The sequence below is a fragment of the Lissotriton vulgaris genome, chromosome 1_2 (genome assembly GCF_964263255.1).
Source record: "Lissotriton vulgaris chromosome 1_2, aLisVul1.2, whole genome shotgun sequence".
Lineage (NCBI taxonomy): Eukaryota > Metazoa > Chordata > Amphibia > Caudata > Salamandridae > Lissotriton > Lissotriton vulgaris.
The window spans coordinates 211,290,370-211,303,264 of NC_141686.1; the positions used below are offsets into that span (position 1 = coordinate 211,290,370).

At 44.4% G+C, this 12,895-nt stretch overlaps 1 protein-coding gene across 1 annotated transcript; it reads left to right on the forward strand.

Moving 5' to 3' along the window:
- Positions 1 to 3,342: 3,342 nt before the first annotated feature.
- Positions 3,343 to 4,290, forward strand: LOC147735005 (olfactory receptor 5AP2-like). The gene has a single exon (XM_086952557.1). It carries the CDS (start codon positions 3,343 to 3,345, stop codon positions 4,288 to 4,290), a length of 948 nt encoding a protein of 315 aa, XP_086808683.1.
- Positions 4,291 to 12,895: the final 8,605 nt, after the last annotated feature.

The window sequence follows — 12,895 nt, forward strand, 5'->3', positions numbered from 1 at the left end:
GCATACTGGTAGGCAGTATAGTTTAAGAGGCTTGGTCTGAGGATGCACACACTCAGAATTTAAAACATAACACCATGATTGGGGGTTCTCTTTAATAAGAATAATTGATTTCTATCCAGATGAACCCTTTTTACAACATTAGCATTCATAACACTCTATGTCTTGCAGTTTGCATGCAGGTCTTTGATGACATTTAACAGCTCACTGTCCTATACTAGAATTGTAGCTTATAAACTTCAAGTAACAAAAGGATCTGTTTGACAAAAGCAGTGGCCTACTAAACTAGCTACGTTATATGAACTTGTGGCCTGCATAGTACAATTCACAAGCAGCATCAATAGTCATATTAACCCTCTGAGCTACCTTACGATGAGTCAGAACTTACACCATCCAAAACTCTGATCTCTCTCCAGAAAGAACATTAATCACCGGATTTATCTTGACATTTTATTGTTGCCTGAAAATTTCTGGAGACAAGGAACTTGGCAGCTGGTGCTTTTAAAACCATTATATAGGTCCAAACATAGCACCCCCACCCGAAGTCATTACCCAGTGAGGTGGCACTGGTCTCACCACCCTAGAGCCAGCCCTGCTCTTCATGCTCACTGTATATGATAAGGCCCTCACCGTTAGCAATTACAGTTCTCACTTTATGTGATACAGCCTCCTTTTTCATAGACAATGTCATGAACAACAAGGTATTAACTGTGTGTTTCATTTTATGTCTGTAAGTATGTTATTGTCTTACAATCAGTCCATTTTCTGGACCTGTTCACACCAGGGCACATTCCTGTCAAATGGACACATTAAAATATTAAGTGTAATATGTTGTAATTTTATAGTAATTTCAGAGTAAATGTATCAAATCAGTAAGCAAGGATGACTGTGCATTAAGAATATTTGAACATCATTTTCTCTGAAAATATCAATGGAGAGCATGAACTCATATGATTCTTGACTCTTACAGTCAAAGCATGACTAATTTTGCAAGACAAGCTTGAGACGTACTAGTAGATGTATTTAAATCTTAAGAGGTAACTGTTAAAGATTCTACCAGGTCAAAAGAGATAACAAACAGAGGCTGTGAGAAGTAGGATATTTGAATAGATAGTGTGCAAGGATTTGGTAGGGTGCCCCAAGGAGGGAACATTCTACATTTTAACTCTTCCCAAAAATGTGATGTGCAGATGGAACTTTACAGAGGCAAAGTTAAGGGGAGAATCAAAATATCTAAGAGAGATGAAGTGAAAAAAGCTGATAAAGAAAGGCAACAATGTGGCTGTATCCATATATAAAATCTGGGATCTGCCCCGCAGGCTGATCACACATGGCTTTGAATTCAGAGAAAGGAAAAAGTTCTGATTTCTTTCATTATGTCACTTAACAATGGAGCTTTTAATTAAATATCCCCTGACCACACAATGAGTCAAGGCAAATGTTTCAACAACGATGGGGAAGAGGCCAGTTTGAGTAGCACCAGTAAAACTGAGATCCCTCAAGATGAGATATGCATATTACCCTTGTCAGAGTGCAAAATGTAGATTCCTAGTAACACCATGAGATGAACCACACATTTAAGAAGTAGGGAAAAATGGGGAAGGGGAAGCCTTACTGATTCAACAAAACAGTAAGGATAATAACATTTGGAATGAGGTTACTTTGTCAAAAGCAGCGGCGGAGGATGCAAGCCAAAAGTAATAATGTATTCCAATAGTATTACCTCAATAGTGAGGAAGCTCAACAGTCCATCCAGATCTTTAAAACAATTCATCTGCATACAGTAAAAAATACACAACAAACCACAAAACCTATTTATATTTATTTATTTATTTATAACATTTGTAAAGCGCGCTGTTACCAAATGGTGTCCTGGCGCTGTAATGTTAGTTCCCCTGGCCTAAGCCTCCTGTCTAGTTCGTGAACAGCCAAGTTTTCAGACTTTTACGGAAGGTCATCAAGTCAGTAATCTGTCTAAACGCCACAGGTAAAGCATTCCAGGCTGTTGCTGCCCCCAGAACGAAGCTTCTGCCTCCCCAGCATGCTTTCCTTATGCGTGGGGTCCTAATCAGCCCCAGGTTGGCTAACCTGAGATGCCTACCCGGTCTATACCACTGGAAATGCTGTTTTAGAAACAACGGGCCAAATCCATGGACAGCCTTGAAGACTATACACAGGGTTTTAAAAGAGATCCGTTTCCGTACTGGAAGCCAGTGTAGCTTCGACAGTTCCTGGGAGATGGATGCAAACTTTGGTAGGCCTGTGATTAGTCGAGCTGCTGCATTTTGCAGGACCTGAAGTTTGTTAAGGAGCCCTTGTTGAGCCTCTAAGAATAAGCTATTACAATAGTAAAGGCGCGATAGAACGTGGGCCGTAACCACCGTTTTCTTACACTCCTCCGATAGGAAGGGGAGAATATTCCGGATAGTTTTCAATGAACAGTGGATGGATGAGGTCATTGCATTTACTTGGGGCCTAAAAGAGAGCTTATTGTCGATCAGGACCCCTAGGTTCTTGACCTTCGTGACTGCAAGCCACCAGTTAGGACTCAAAAAGTTGTCACTGGAGCCAAAAAGTAATACTTCGGTTTTAGCCGAGTTCAACTTTAAGCAGTTCCTGGCCATCCAGGTACCAACTGCTGCCATACATTCCTATGTAGAATCAATGGCAGAAACAGCAATAATAGCTAGTTAGACTCTTTTGCTTGACCAATTTCAGAAATAGGATTATTAAGTTAAAGCCTCAACAATTCTTGCAAGATAGACTCTTCATACTGTATGCTATATGTAGATGGAATTCTAGGATTATCAACATACACACATTAACAAGCCTCCTGTTTTTCTGTGGGCTTTAGGAATTAATGTGTTTCAGATGTCACTAACAATAGCAGTGACCAATATTTCTGAGCCAGACACCTTCTTTCAAAGGCCACTGTACTCTTACCCAAGTTACTTCCAGATGCCTGCCACTAGCAGCGACAGTGTAGGAGTTCGACTAACCGCTTGTTGGTTCCTCCGGAATTCCTTCCTTTACTTTTGGCAGTAGGGGCAGTTTAAAGGGAACAATTCATGCCTCTCTTCAATTCTCCCTCAACCCTTGTAGCATTCACTTGATCTCTTGCTTTTGCTCTAACGTTCTCTTGTCAACAATCTTTTTCTCTGTGTCTCATTTTACAGTGTATCATATCTTAATGCAATTGTACGAACATTGATGTTTATTTTTTCAAAGAAAAACATATGCACAAAACTGATGGGACGAGGATGCTGTTGAACTCTCTAGTTTAAAATGTATATGTCATCTGCATTTTCAGATCATACCACTTCAAAGTTATCATCTTTTGAATGAATGGAGACAAGAAATCTAACTTCAGTGCGAGAATTCATTCTTTTGGGACTCACCAGTAACCCACAGCTTCAACCGCTCCTCTTTGTGGTCTTCCTCTTATTCTATATGACAACAGTTATAGGAAACCTTGGCATCATCATCTTGATATCAAAGGACTCTAGGCTTCACACTCCCATGTACTTCTTCCTCAAAAACCTCTCTTTCTTGGACCTCTTCTATTCTTCTGTGATCACCCCCAAAATGTTGAGCAACCTACTTTCTAAAACCAAAGCCATCTCATTTATTGGATGTGCTGTGCAGATGTATTTGTTTGGTTCATCGGTAACAGTAGAGTGTCTTCTTTTGGCAGTGATGGCATATGACCGATATGTGGCAATTTGCAGCCCATTGCTTTATCCACTTATAATGAACACAACAATGTGTGTGCGATGGGTGACTGCTTCCTATACTACTGGTTTTCTGAGTGCTGTTATACACAGCAGCTCTACATTTACTCTGAGCTATTGTGGACCAAATGTTATTAAGCATTTCTACTGTGATGTCCCTCCACTCCTAAAGATTGCTTGCTCAGACACTACCCTAGTTGAGGTCCTGATGTTCCTTTTTGGTGGACTTGCTGAAATGATTTCCCTTTCAGTGATCCTCACCTCTTACATCTCAATCATCTCCACCATTTTGAAGATTCACTCATCTGCTGGCAGAAGTAGAGCCTTCTCCACCTGTGCATCCCACCTCACTGCTGTTTGCCTTTTCTATGCGACAATTATTTTCATGTATTTGCGTCCTCCTTCTGCATATTCCCTAGAACAGGACAGGGTAGCGTCTGTGTTCTATACTGTTTTGATTCCCATGTTAAATCCACTGATCTACAGCCTGAGGAACAGTGATGTGAAAGGGGCCTTAAGAAAGGCATTGAGTGGGAGATGTGGACCTCTTCCTATGAAGTGAATGGTAGCAAATTTTGTTTTCAAAATTCAATAACACCACACATGTTTGCACTATGCTTGTGTATAATTACTAAAGATGTTGCCCCACCCAGTAAAGTAACCTTTTAGTTTACATTTTTACTGACAGATGCAGAGATGTGGTACAGAAGTTAAATGATGATGAACTTTACTATGGAACGGCAGTGGGCATAACATTGGTATACATGTTTACCACACCTATAGTGAATAGAAGTAGGAAATCATTCCCTTATAAAATAATCTATGCTGTGTATCTGCAAATAGTAAATGCATTACTCCTGTCCATCTCGATTACAGAAAAAGTGCCAAAATGTTTTAACAGTGACAGTACAAAATAATATACATTCTGAACCAGGCTTTGAAGTTAAAATGTCTGCTGGTATTTGTGTCACTTGGCAGTAATTTTTAGTTAATACATAAATCATAAAATGTGTTTTACAGACTACATTATTTACCGCAGAGCAAATAACCTGAATCATGTTTACTGCCAGCTATATTACCAACAGGGCCCAATTCACAAAGGTAAACTTAGACCAAAAGTATAAGTTTATGACTTTCAGAATTCACAAACTTAAGTTACGAGTAGTATCTCCACGTCTGCACTCTGGCCGGAGTTTCCGCTCTGCATGCGTTAACTCTGCCCGAGTGAGGACGAGAAGATACTTCTCGTAACGTACCCTTGACTTAGGCATCAATTTTTCAAGAGTGGCATGGTAATCCATGCCACAAAACGATTGAATGGATGGGGCCTTTACATATCTCCATTATCTGGTCAGGTCTCTTTTGACGATCAAATATGCTGATTGAACAGATTGCACTGGTCCATTATCCCCAATAAGCTATTTTTAGATCGAGTTCTAGTGGGGTACCTATCATCTGACCCATGTGTCTGACATGCTTGTGCCCCTGGGGATTTCCAGATAGTGTGGTAAAAGCTACCAAGGTCAGAACCACAGCGCACACATGCACCAAGAGGCATTTGGGGGAGTGATATATCCTGTGAATGTATTTGAATTGGACTAGGCATATTCGCATTGATCTCACAAACGTCCTTTGGCCATAATTGCCTCCAATCAGACATTGTCATCTAGTGCTCAACATTTTCCTCTCACTAAGGCATCCCTCAGTTGATTGTATCAGTAGAACATGAAACAATGAAAGGAGCACATATGGCCCTCTCTATAGACATCTCCCAGTGTGGAGATGCCGATACGGTCTCACAACCGAAATCCATTCAGTCTTGCAGTCTCGGCTAACCTTCAGTCATCTATGGTGACAAGCTGCAAAGAAAAGTAATGTAAGTGAATATATGCTCAACCTAGCCCAGCTTCATAAGAGGTGTGATGAAGAGGTGTTGCACATTGGCCAGGGTGCCTGACTCCGGACCACAGGGTTCACAGTTTGATCCCCAGCTCCGGTGGCAGGTTAGCCCAGCAACATCTGGCTTGCTTAATCTTCCAGACCGCACCCAGCGCCGGGACACATCCGCTTTACAAATGCTGGCATTTACATTTTACTTTGCAAAAGACACCCTGGAGGTTTTGCTGGTCCAGAGAAAGGTACAAATGTCCACTGTAGTTCAGTAAAGAACAAGGGCTGTATTGCATAATGGAAGTGCTGTAGTACATAGAGGAAGAGTGGGAGAGCTACCATCTTGAAAAGGGCAACCCTGCCTGCAATCAACTTTGTGGCTTCGACCACTCAAACTAATCTTGCCATGTTCGGGTCACCAAGAGGAGTACATTGATGTCCCAGTAGTGAGGTTGGGATAGTGGACTGACCTTCCCAGGTAGTGAAAACTATTTCCCACTATGTTCAGGCTTAGGCTCGGGCCCACCCAGTCACTCAACACCTGTGTGTGGATGAGTAACAGAGTCAATTTGGATAAATTGACCCTTAGAAGTAACGCTGTCCCAAAGATTTCCATAATCTCCATAAGTCTCAGGTGCGTGGGCCTTCTGGATGAAAAGGAGCATGTTCTCAGCTTATGAAGAGACTCTGTCCTCATCTCTGTTTTACCAATCAAAGAGGATGAGACTTGCATCTATGTGATGTGCTCTGATAGAGGATCCATTATCAGAGTAAATAACAAGGGCGAGAGAGCACATCCCTGATGATTGGCCCTCTCAAACAAGAACTAGTTGGAGAGGGCGCCGTTGACTCAAGCCTGAGCCTACAGCCCAGTGTAGAGCATTTGCACCCAAATGCAAAAGTGAGGACCAAACCCCATTTTGTGGAGAACCGTGAATAGATAAGCCATTGTACCATATTGAATGTCTGCTCTACAGCATGGCATCACCAATCAGTTCACCCGGTCCAGCGAGTGCTACATGGAGCAGCTGCAGCCTCCAGGTGGGTGGCGAGGATATTTACTTCCAAGGTAATAAAGGATATGGCTCAGTAAACCCACAGTCCTTCGTGACTTGTCAGGTTTCAGGATGACAATGGCAGTCGCCCCCTCAGGTGCTGGGAGACTATGCAACTGAGGAGCACCATATCATCGAGCTCTGGACGTGGGGTGTCAAAAGAAGCTTGAACCGTTTGTGCAGTTCAAGTGGGAACCCGTTGGAGCCCTGGATTTTTCCTAAGGGCATTGCCGATATTGTCAGCAGAATTACCTTAGAGTGAGGAGCCTCGGTCTGCATAGAGGCTCTGGAAGTGGGAGTAAAAGCATTTTGCCAGGCCTAACACTCCAGTTATTACCTTACCCTCCACAGGTGTCCGTTGATTGTGGTAAAGGGACGGCAGGCAGTCATCAACCAATAAATCAATGTGCCCGCTCTGTCACTCTTCTCGTAGACCTTTCCCAAGGAATGGAGTCCAACAGTTTATGTCGAAGATCCAGATGCACTTGTGCCTGCATACACTGCTCCTCTTGGGTGTGGGAGCCAGTGGCGCCTTCAAAGTATTGAATATTGCCTTCTATGTGCCACATGTCTGCCTTGCGGTAGCATGTGAAACCCCTGATAGTGAAGAAAGTCTGGCCTCTAAGGACCATGTTATACACCTCCCACTGTGACACTGGATAATTTATTGAACTCTTGTGTAGTTGGAAGTTCAATTGCCCAAGCCCTCCTCTCACCTTGGACGCCGCCACCCACTAATAGTAGTAAAAGAGAGTGGTCAGATAGTGCTCGTGGATAATACGAGACTGAGTGGCCAATCCCATGTCTGAGTATGGGAGAAATAAGTAATCAGGCCATGAGGATCTGCAGTGTGGGCACGAGTGAAATGTGTATTGCCGCGCTGTGCAATGATGGAGACGCCAAACGTCTAATATACCTAAAGCATCTACTTAGGATCTAAGCCTGTTAGTTTAGGGAGCTGTCTATCACAGGGTCTAATAACGCATTTATGTCACCCCCAAAAGAGTGAGCCCAGGGATGGCTACAATCAGGAAACCTGCCACAGCCGCAAAATAACTCCCAGCAGCTGAGGCAGTACATATACACTCCCATCTAACATGCCTTATATAATTACAAATCTCACAGCTGGCCATGATGTACCTCACTAACTACTAACTGGAAGGTGTGGTGCAGTAGTACAGCCACCCCCATGGACCCTCTCACATAGCCCAAGTGGTATAAACAAGAGTAGCTGTGGTGGACCAAGAAGGGGGTCAGGGTCAGGAACTACAATGGGAATGTGCCCTTTCACGTATGACATTATGGTCCCTCGTTTAATCTTCTCATTGAAGGCATTGATATTCATGGAAACTATCTTGTATTCCCCTAGGTGACCTGCAATTCTTGGTTACTCCAAGAGTTGAGAAGATATTCCTGTGCTCTTATCACTCATAAACTAATGTGGGTCATATTGTGGAGCTCTTTCAACTGTAAAAACAAAATCTTACCATTGTACCACCAGTGGAACTGCAACCAATAGCCACTGGTCCCCAAACTCACCCTCCACTTCCCCTGTGGCATATCTGTTCCCCTAGAAACAAGAACATAACTCCCAACAAAAACACAAACTGTCAGACAGTGAGGTCCTCTGACTCTCCAGAAACAAGGTTATGACATTCTTGCATGACCCTCCACAAGACATCTTTTATAAGTTCAGTAGGCATAATACTTTCCTCCCTTGTCTCCTTTCATATCTGCGGACCTATCTGCTGAGGTCATGCACTGTTAGCATGGGAGATCATAGGTCTTATCTGCCGATCTGTGGTGGGATCTGTCTTTTTTATGTCCCTTGGGAAGCTGCTTCTAAGCCATCACCACTGCTCAGTCTCCTCCAGAGTTGGGGGACTTCTATTGGCCCCCGAGGCCAAGGCACAGTGCTTCTCCACTTAGGCTCAGGCACAGTCCGTCGAAGAACATAGGGCGCATGTACAATAGAAGTGGCGGAGCGTGTCGTTAGCCTCCTGGGCTCTACTACTTCAGAATTGCAAGGCTGCACCATATGTGTGGAGAAGTGTGGCTCACTGGTTAGAGGAGGCAGACCTGGAAGCAGAGGTCAGTCTGGGACCAGGGTTCAATTCCTGGCTTGGCAGGTCTTGATTCCTAAAATGTCCACGGACTCTACAATTCTCGCTCCGGTGCCTACTCGATTCACGGGTTCACACTCTGCGACTCTGGGCAATAGCTTGCTTAATCGCCACAACGGTCCCTTGCGGTGGGATGCCTGGCTTTCACCTTGTGGATACCCTGCTGGGGTTATCTCACAGGGGAATACCAGGACGGGTTACCTAAGCAAGCGCTTAGATACCGGGTCGGTGATTTGCGCTATATAAGTACATTTACATTTATATTTACAAGAATGTGGCACAGCCTTGCATTTCCCCCTGCGATGGTGCTAAGTTTAACAACTTAGCACCAACGCAGGCACCCTTGCATCAGAGTGCAAGGGTGTCTATGTGCATGGAAGGATTGGTTATGTGTTAGGAATGTGTCCCTTCCTGCTCATAAACAATCCTAAAATGCCATTTTGTGACTTTCATGCGTGTTGCTTCATACAGCACACATGAAAGTGATAAAATGTTTATTTACAGAAAAGAGCATCTTCTTGTACATAAACAAACCAGAGCATTTTGCTTTTTTCATGTGTGCTGCACAAGGCAGATCACATGGAAAAAGCAAAAAAAATAATGCATTTCTCCTCGTTTCGCCAACTTAAGACCAGGATTTTCCTGGTGTTAATTTTGGCGCTGCCTTCTATGTATGCCACCCATGTGCATAGGGGGCAGCGTCAAATACAAAGGGTGTTGCGGTGGAATGCCCACCACAACACCCACTGCAAGCCCCTTTCATGCTAAACATAACATGAAACAGTGCCTTATGTACAAGGCATCGTTAAGCCACGTTAAGCTGCTTATCGATGCCTTGTACATAAGGCAAGGGCCCTATCGCCACAGGAACATTCCAAAAAATTGACATTCCTGTGGCGATAGGGGCTTGTTCATATGCCCCAAAGTCTTTTCATTGTAGAGAAGCTGGAAACTGAAACATATAGGAGATCTGCATGGTTTGAAGCTTCTCCCTGACGGCCTCAAACGTACACCTCTGTTTTTGTTCTTTTATTATTTAGGCGGTGAATAGCATAATCTTATGTACTGAGCACAGCAGTTCCCCTTTCTTCCTGGCCTTGCACAGGATCGTATCCCTGTAAACAAAGTTGAGGAGCCTGGCTATTGTCCGTCTATGGGGAGGGACCTTTTGGCCCTTCCTACCATGAAGCAGGGCGACAAGGAGTCCTGCAGGGCCCAGGAGCAGAGCCAGTCTGAGATATAGGCAGTAAGTCAAGGTCCCTCCATGCCATCTGGGACCCCTACTATGTGGATGTTATTGCATCAGGACTTGCCTTCGGCATCCTCCATCCTATTCTTCAGGAGGCCCAACCGCAGCGGAGCGTTGCCTGTTCAGTCTGTTGTAATGTGATATCATCTTCGACTTGGAAAGCTGTCTCTCTGCCTTCTAGACCTTTTCCACTGAATTGTGGAAATCTTAGTGCAGTATAGTTGAGAAGCTTTGTCCCACCATCCGTCTTGTCTGGGGTGGGCTTGGTGATTTTCCCCTGAACCGGGGATGCTGCCCTGTCCTTGCCAATAATAGGAATCGTCCCCCTCAGACCGGTATCTTATGCTTTGACTGTAGGTTTATTCGATCTTAAACGAGAAATAGTTCCTTTTGTGCATGAACCCTTATCTCAGTTTACTTGAAACTTTTTTAACAATGACTGAAGGAGACTACACTTAAGCAGCATTACGTCTATATGAAATGTGGTAAGATGAAGAGGCAGGTGCCCATTAGACATGAGAAAATGCCATACTGGATAGCGCATAAATTAACACAGTTAGGGACGTTTTTTTTCCATACACAAGCCCACAAGAATAACATAGAATGCTAACACTCTCCCAACAGAGGATTGTGCCCCTTGGGGTAAGGTATTCACTGCCATATATACCAGGACTCATGGTATCCCTTAAATAGCAGTAATTCCTGATGTATTGAGATAAATACTGAATGAGTTTGGAGCAGCACCTTCTCTGAACTTAGGGATTAAATTGTTAGGACTTTTTGAACAGGTATCAACCATTATATTGGCAAGCGTAAAAAGGTGAGGCAGCAGCAGTGACAATACGCCAACACCTGAGGGATTTCACTCCTTTACAACATGTGCCTGAACTACCTGGAATTATCTAAGATACAAATGCTGAATTGGGTATAGATAATTTGGGAACTAGAGCAACAAAACATCAACTCATGGGTTGACCTGAGTAGGATAACATCAAGTAAGCACCTGATTCTTCAAGATGAAAGGCAGACACTGTGTAAGTTTTGCTAAAAGGAGCGCTTGGGAAAAGGCTGTTTTCATATTTTTTTTTAAACTCAGTCTATGCAATCAGTGCTTTTAATTCATTCACCTTGCCTATTTGAACATATTGCTTTTAAACCACTTTACACGAGCAGATTGTATTGAGCACAAATAATTTGCATTACCTCCTGTACTTGTGTTCTATGTCCTCGGTCCACCGCCAAACGTTTGGTTTCTGTGGAGGGACTGGAACCGGGCTTTGAGGAAGTGATTCACAACTTCTGGGACAGGTTGCCAATCAGCTGCTCGCAGCTGACTAACCTACGCCCTTAAATCAACTGCACTTTCAGTCGCGCAGCAGACTCGCGCAGCAGACGCAAGCAGCGGGTGCGCAAAAGGCAAGCCCGTTCGCAGCCAGATGGGGTCTGGAGCCAGAACCCCTGCCCAATTTCATCTTGGCCCTCTCAAATACCCCCGAGAAGCCCTCCGGTCTCTCCGGTCCACCCAGTGCACACACAATGCTCCCCTTAGTTGTGACCTAAGCCCTTCGCACTGCTCTGGTTGTGGTTTCTCTCTCTCACCTTCCCCATCTAAATTGAACACTAGTGTTTCAGATTTTGTACAGGTCCCTCATATCAAGAAAAACGCAACCAAATTCTCAGAATTCACCTTCTTCAGCCTAAACTCCAGATCACTCCCAAGACATAAAAGAGACATCTATGACCTGCTATCTGTCTCTCAACCAGATGCTATCTTCCTCACAGAGACATGGCTAAGCGATAGTTCTGGTCCGGATATCGTGACAGCACTACCCCCTAACTATACATACCTTGGAAGAAACCGTGTCCGCGAAGATGGAGGAGGGATAGCAATAATTTTCAAAACCTCCTATAAATGCAAATGGAATGACATAGACTTCCAGGACTGTGAAGCCGGCCTTTTTTAAACTTCTGCTTTCACCTAACTTTACTCTCTCAGGAACACTATTCTACCTCCCCCCGGGACCAGCCGGTGCCTGGGCCGCCTCACTTCCTGATCGCATTGCCTTCCTTCTACTTCAAGCCACTAATTTCTTGATTGTGGGCGATCCTAATATACATCTTAATGAGACCTCCTGCCCCACTAACGCCAACCTCATTGTGGACCTGTCTGCTTTGAACGTTACTCTCCATAACTCCGGCCCCACGCATAAAGCAGGAAACTTACTTGATCCTATCTTCTCTAACCTTACCAACGTTTTATGTAAACCTGCCATCGCCATCCTTTATTATTATTATTATGGAAGTTTGTAAAGCGCCTGGTTACGCGCACCGGCGTGTCCCTGCGCTAGGTGAGAGAGTATGAGGGGGCCAGACAGGGAAGGTTACACAAGTGCTAACCGGAACAGGTGAGTTTCGAGAGGTCTGCAGAACTTGGCCTCAGAAGGTTCTAGACGCAGCTCCAGCGGAAGCATGTTCCAGCTCTTGGCTGCAAGGAGCCTGAAAGATCTGCCCCCCATGCACGCTTTGTAAATTTTGGGGACAGCTACCAGGCCGGTGCCAGAGGATCGAAGCATCCGCTCAGGTCTATAAGGAGTGATAAGGCTATGCAGGGGATCGGGCGCCCTGCCCCCGATGATGCGATGACACGTGCATAACGCTTTAAAAGTGATCCTTTCCCTAACAGGGAGCCAGTGGAGGGCCTTCAGAGCCGCTTTAAAGGCCGTTCTTCTCGGAAGCCTCAGCACCAGTCGGGCTGTAGCATTCTGTAGCACCTGGAGGCGATTAAGGCTTCTTACCGTGGTCCCCAGTGAGAGGAGGTTGGAGTAGTCTACTCGCGATGTCACAAGGGCA

Bases quoted from the DNA above. Each gene is read 5' to 3' on its own strand.
- LOC147735005 (XM_086952557.1), top strand. From the start codon at position 3,343: ATGGAGACAAGAAATCTAACTTCAGTGCGAGAATTCATTCTTTTGGGA.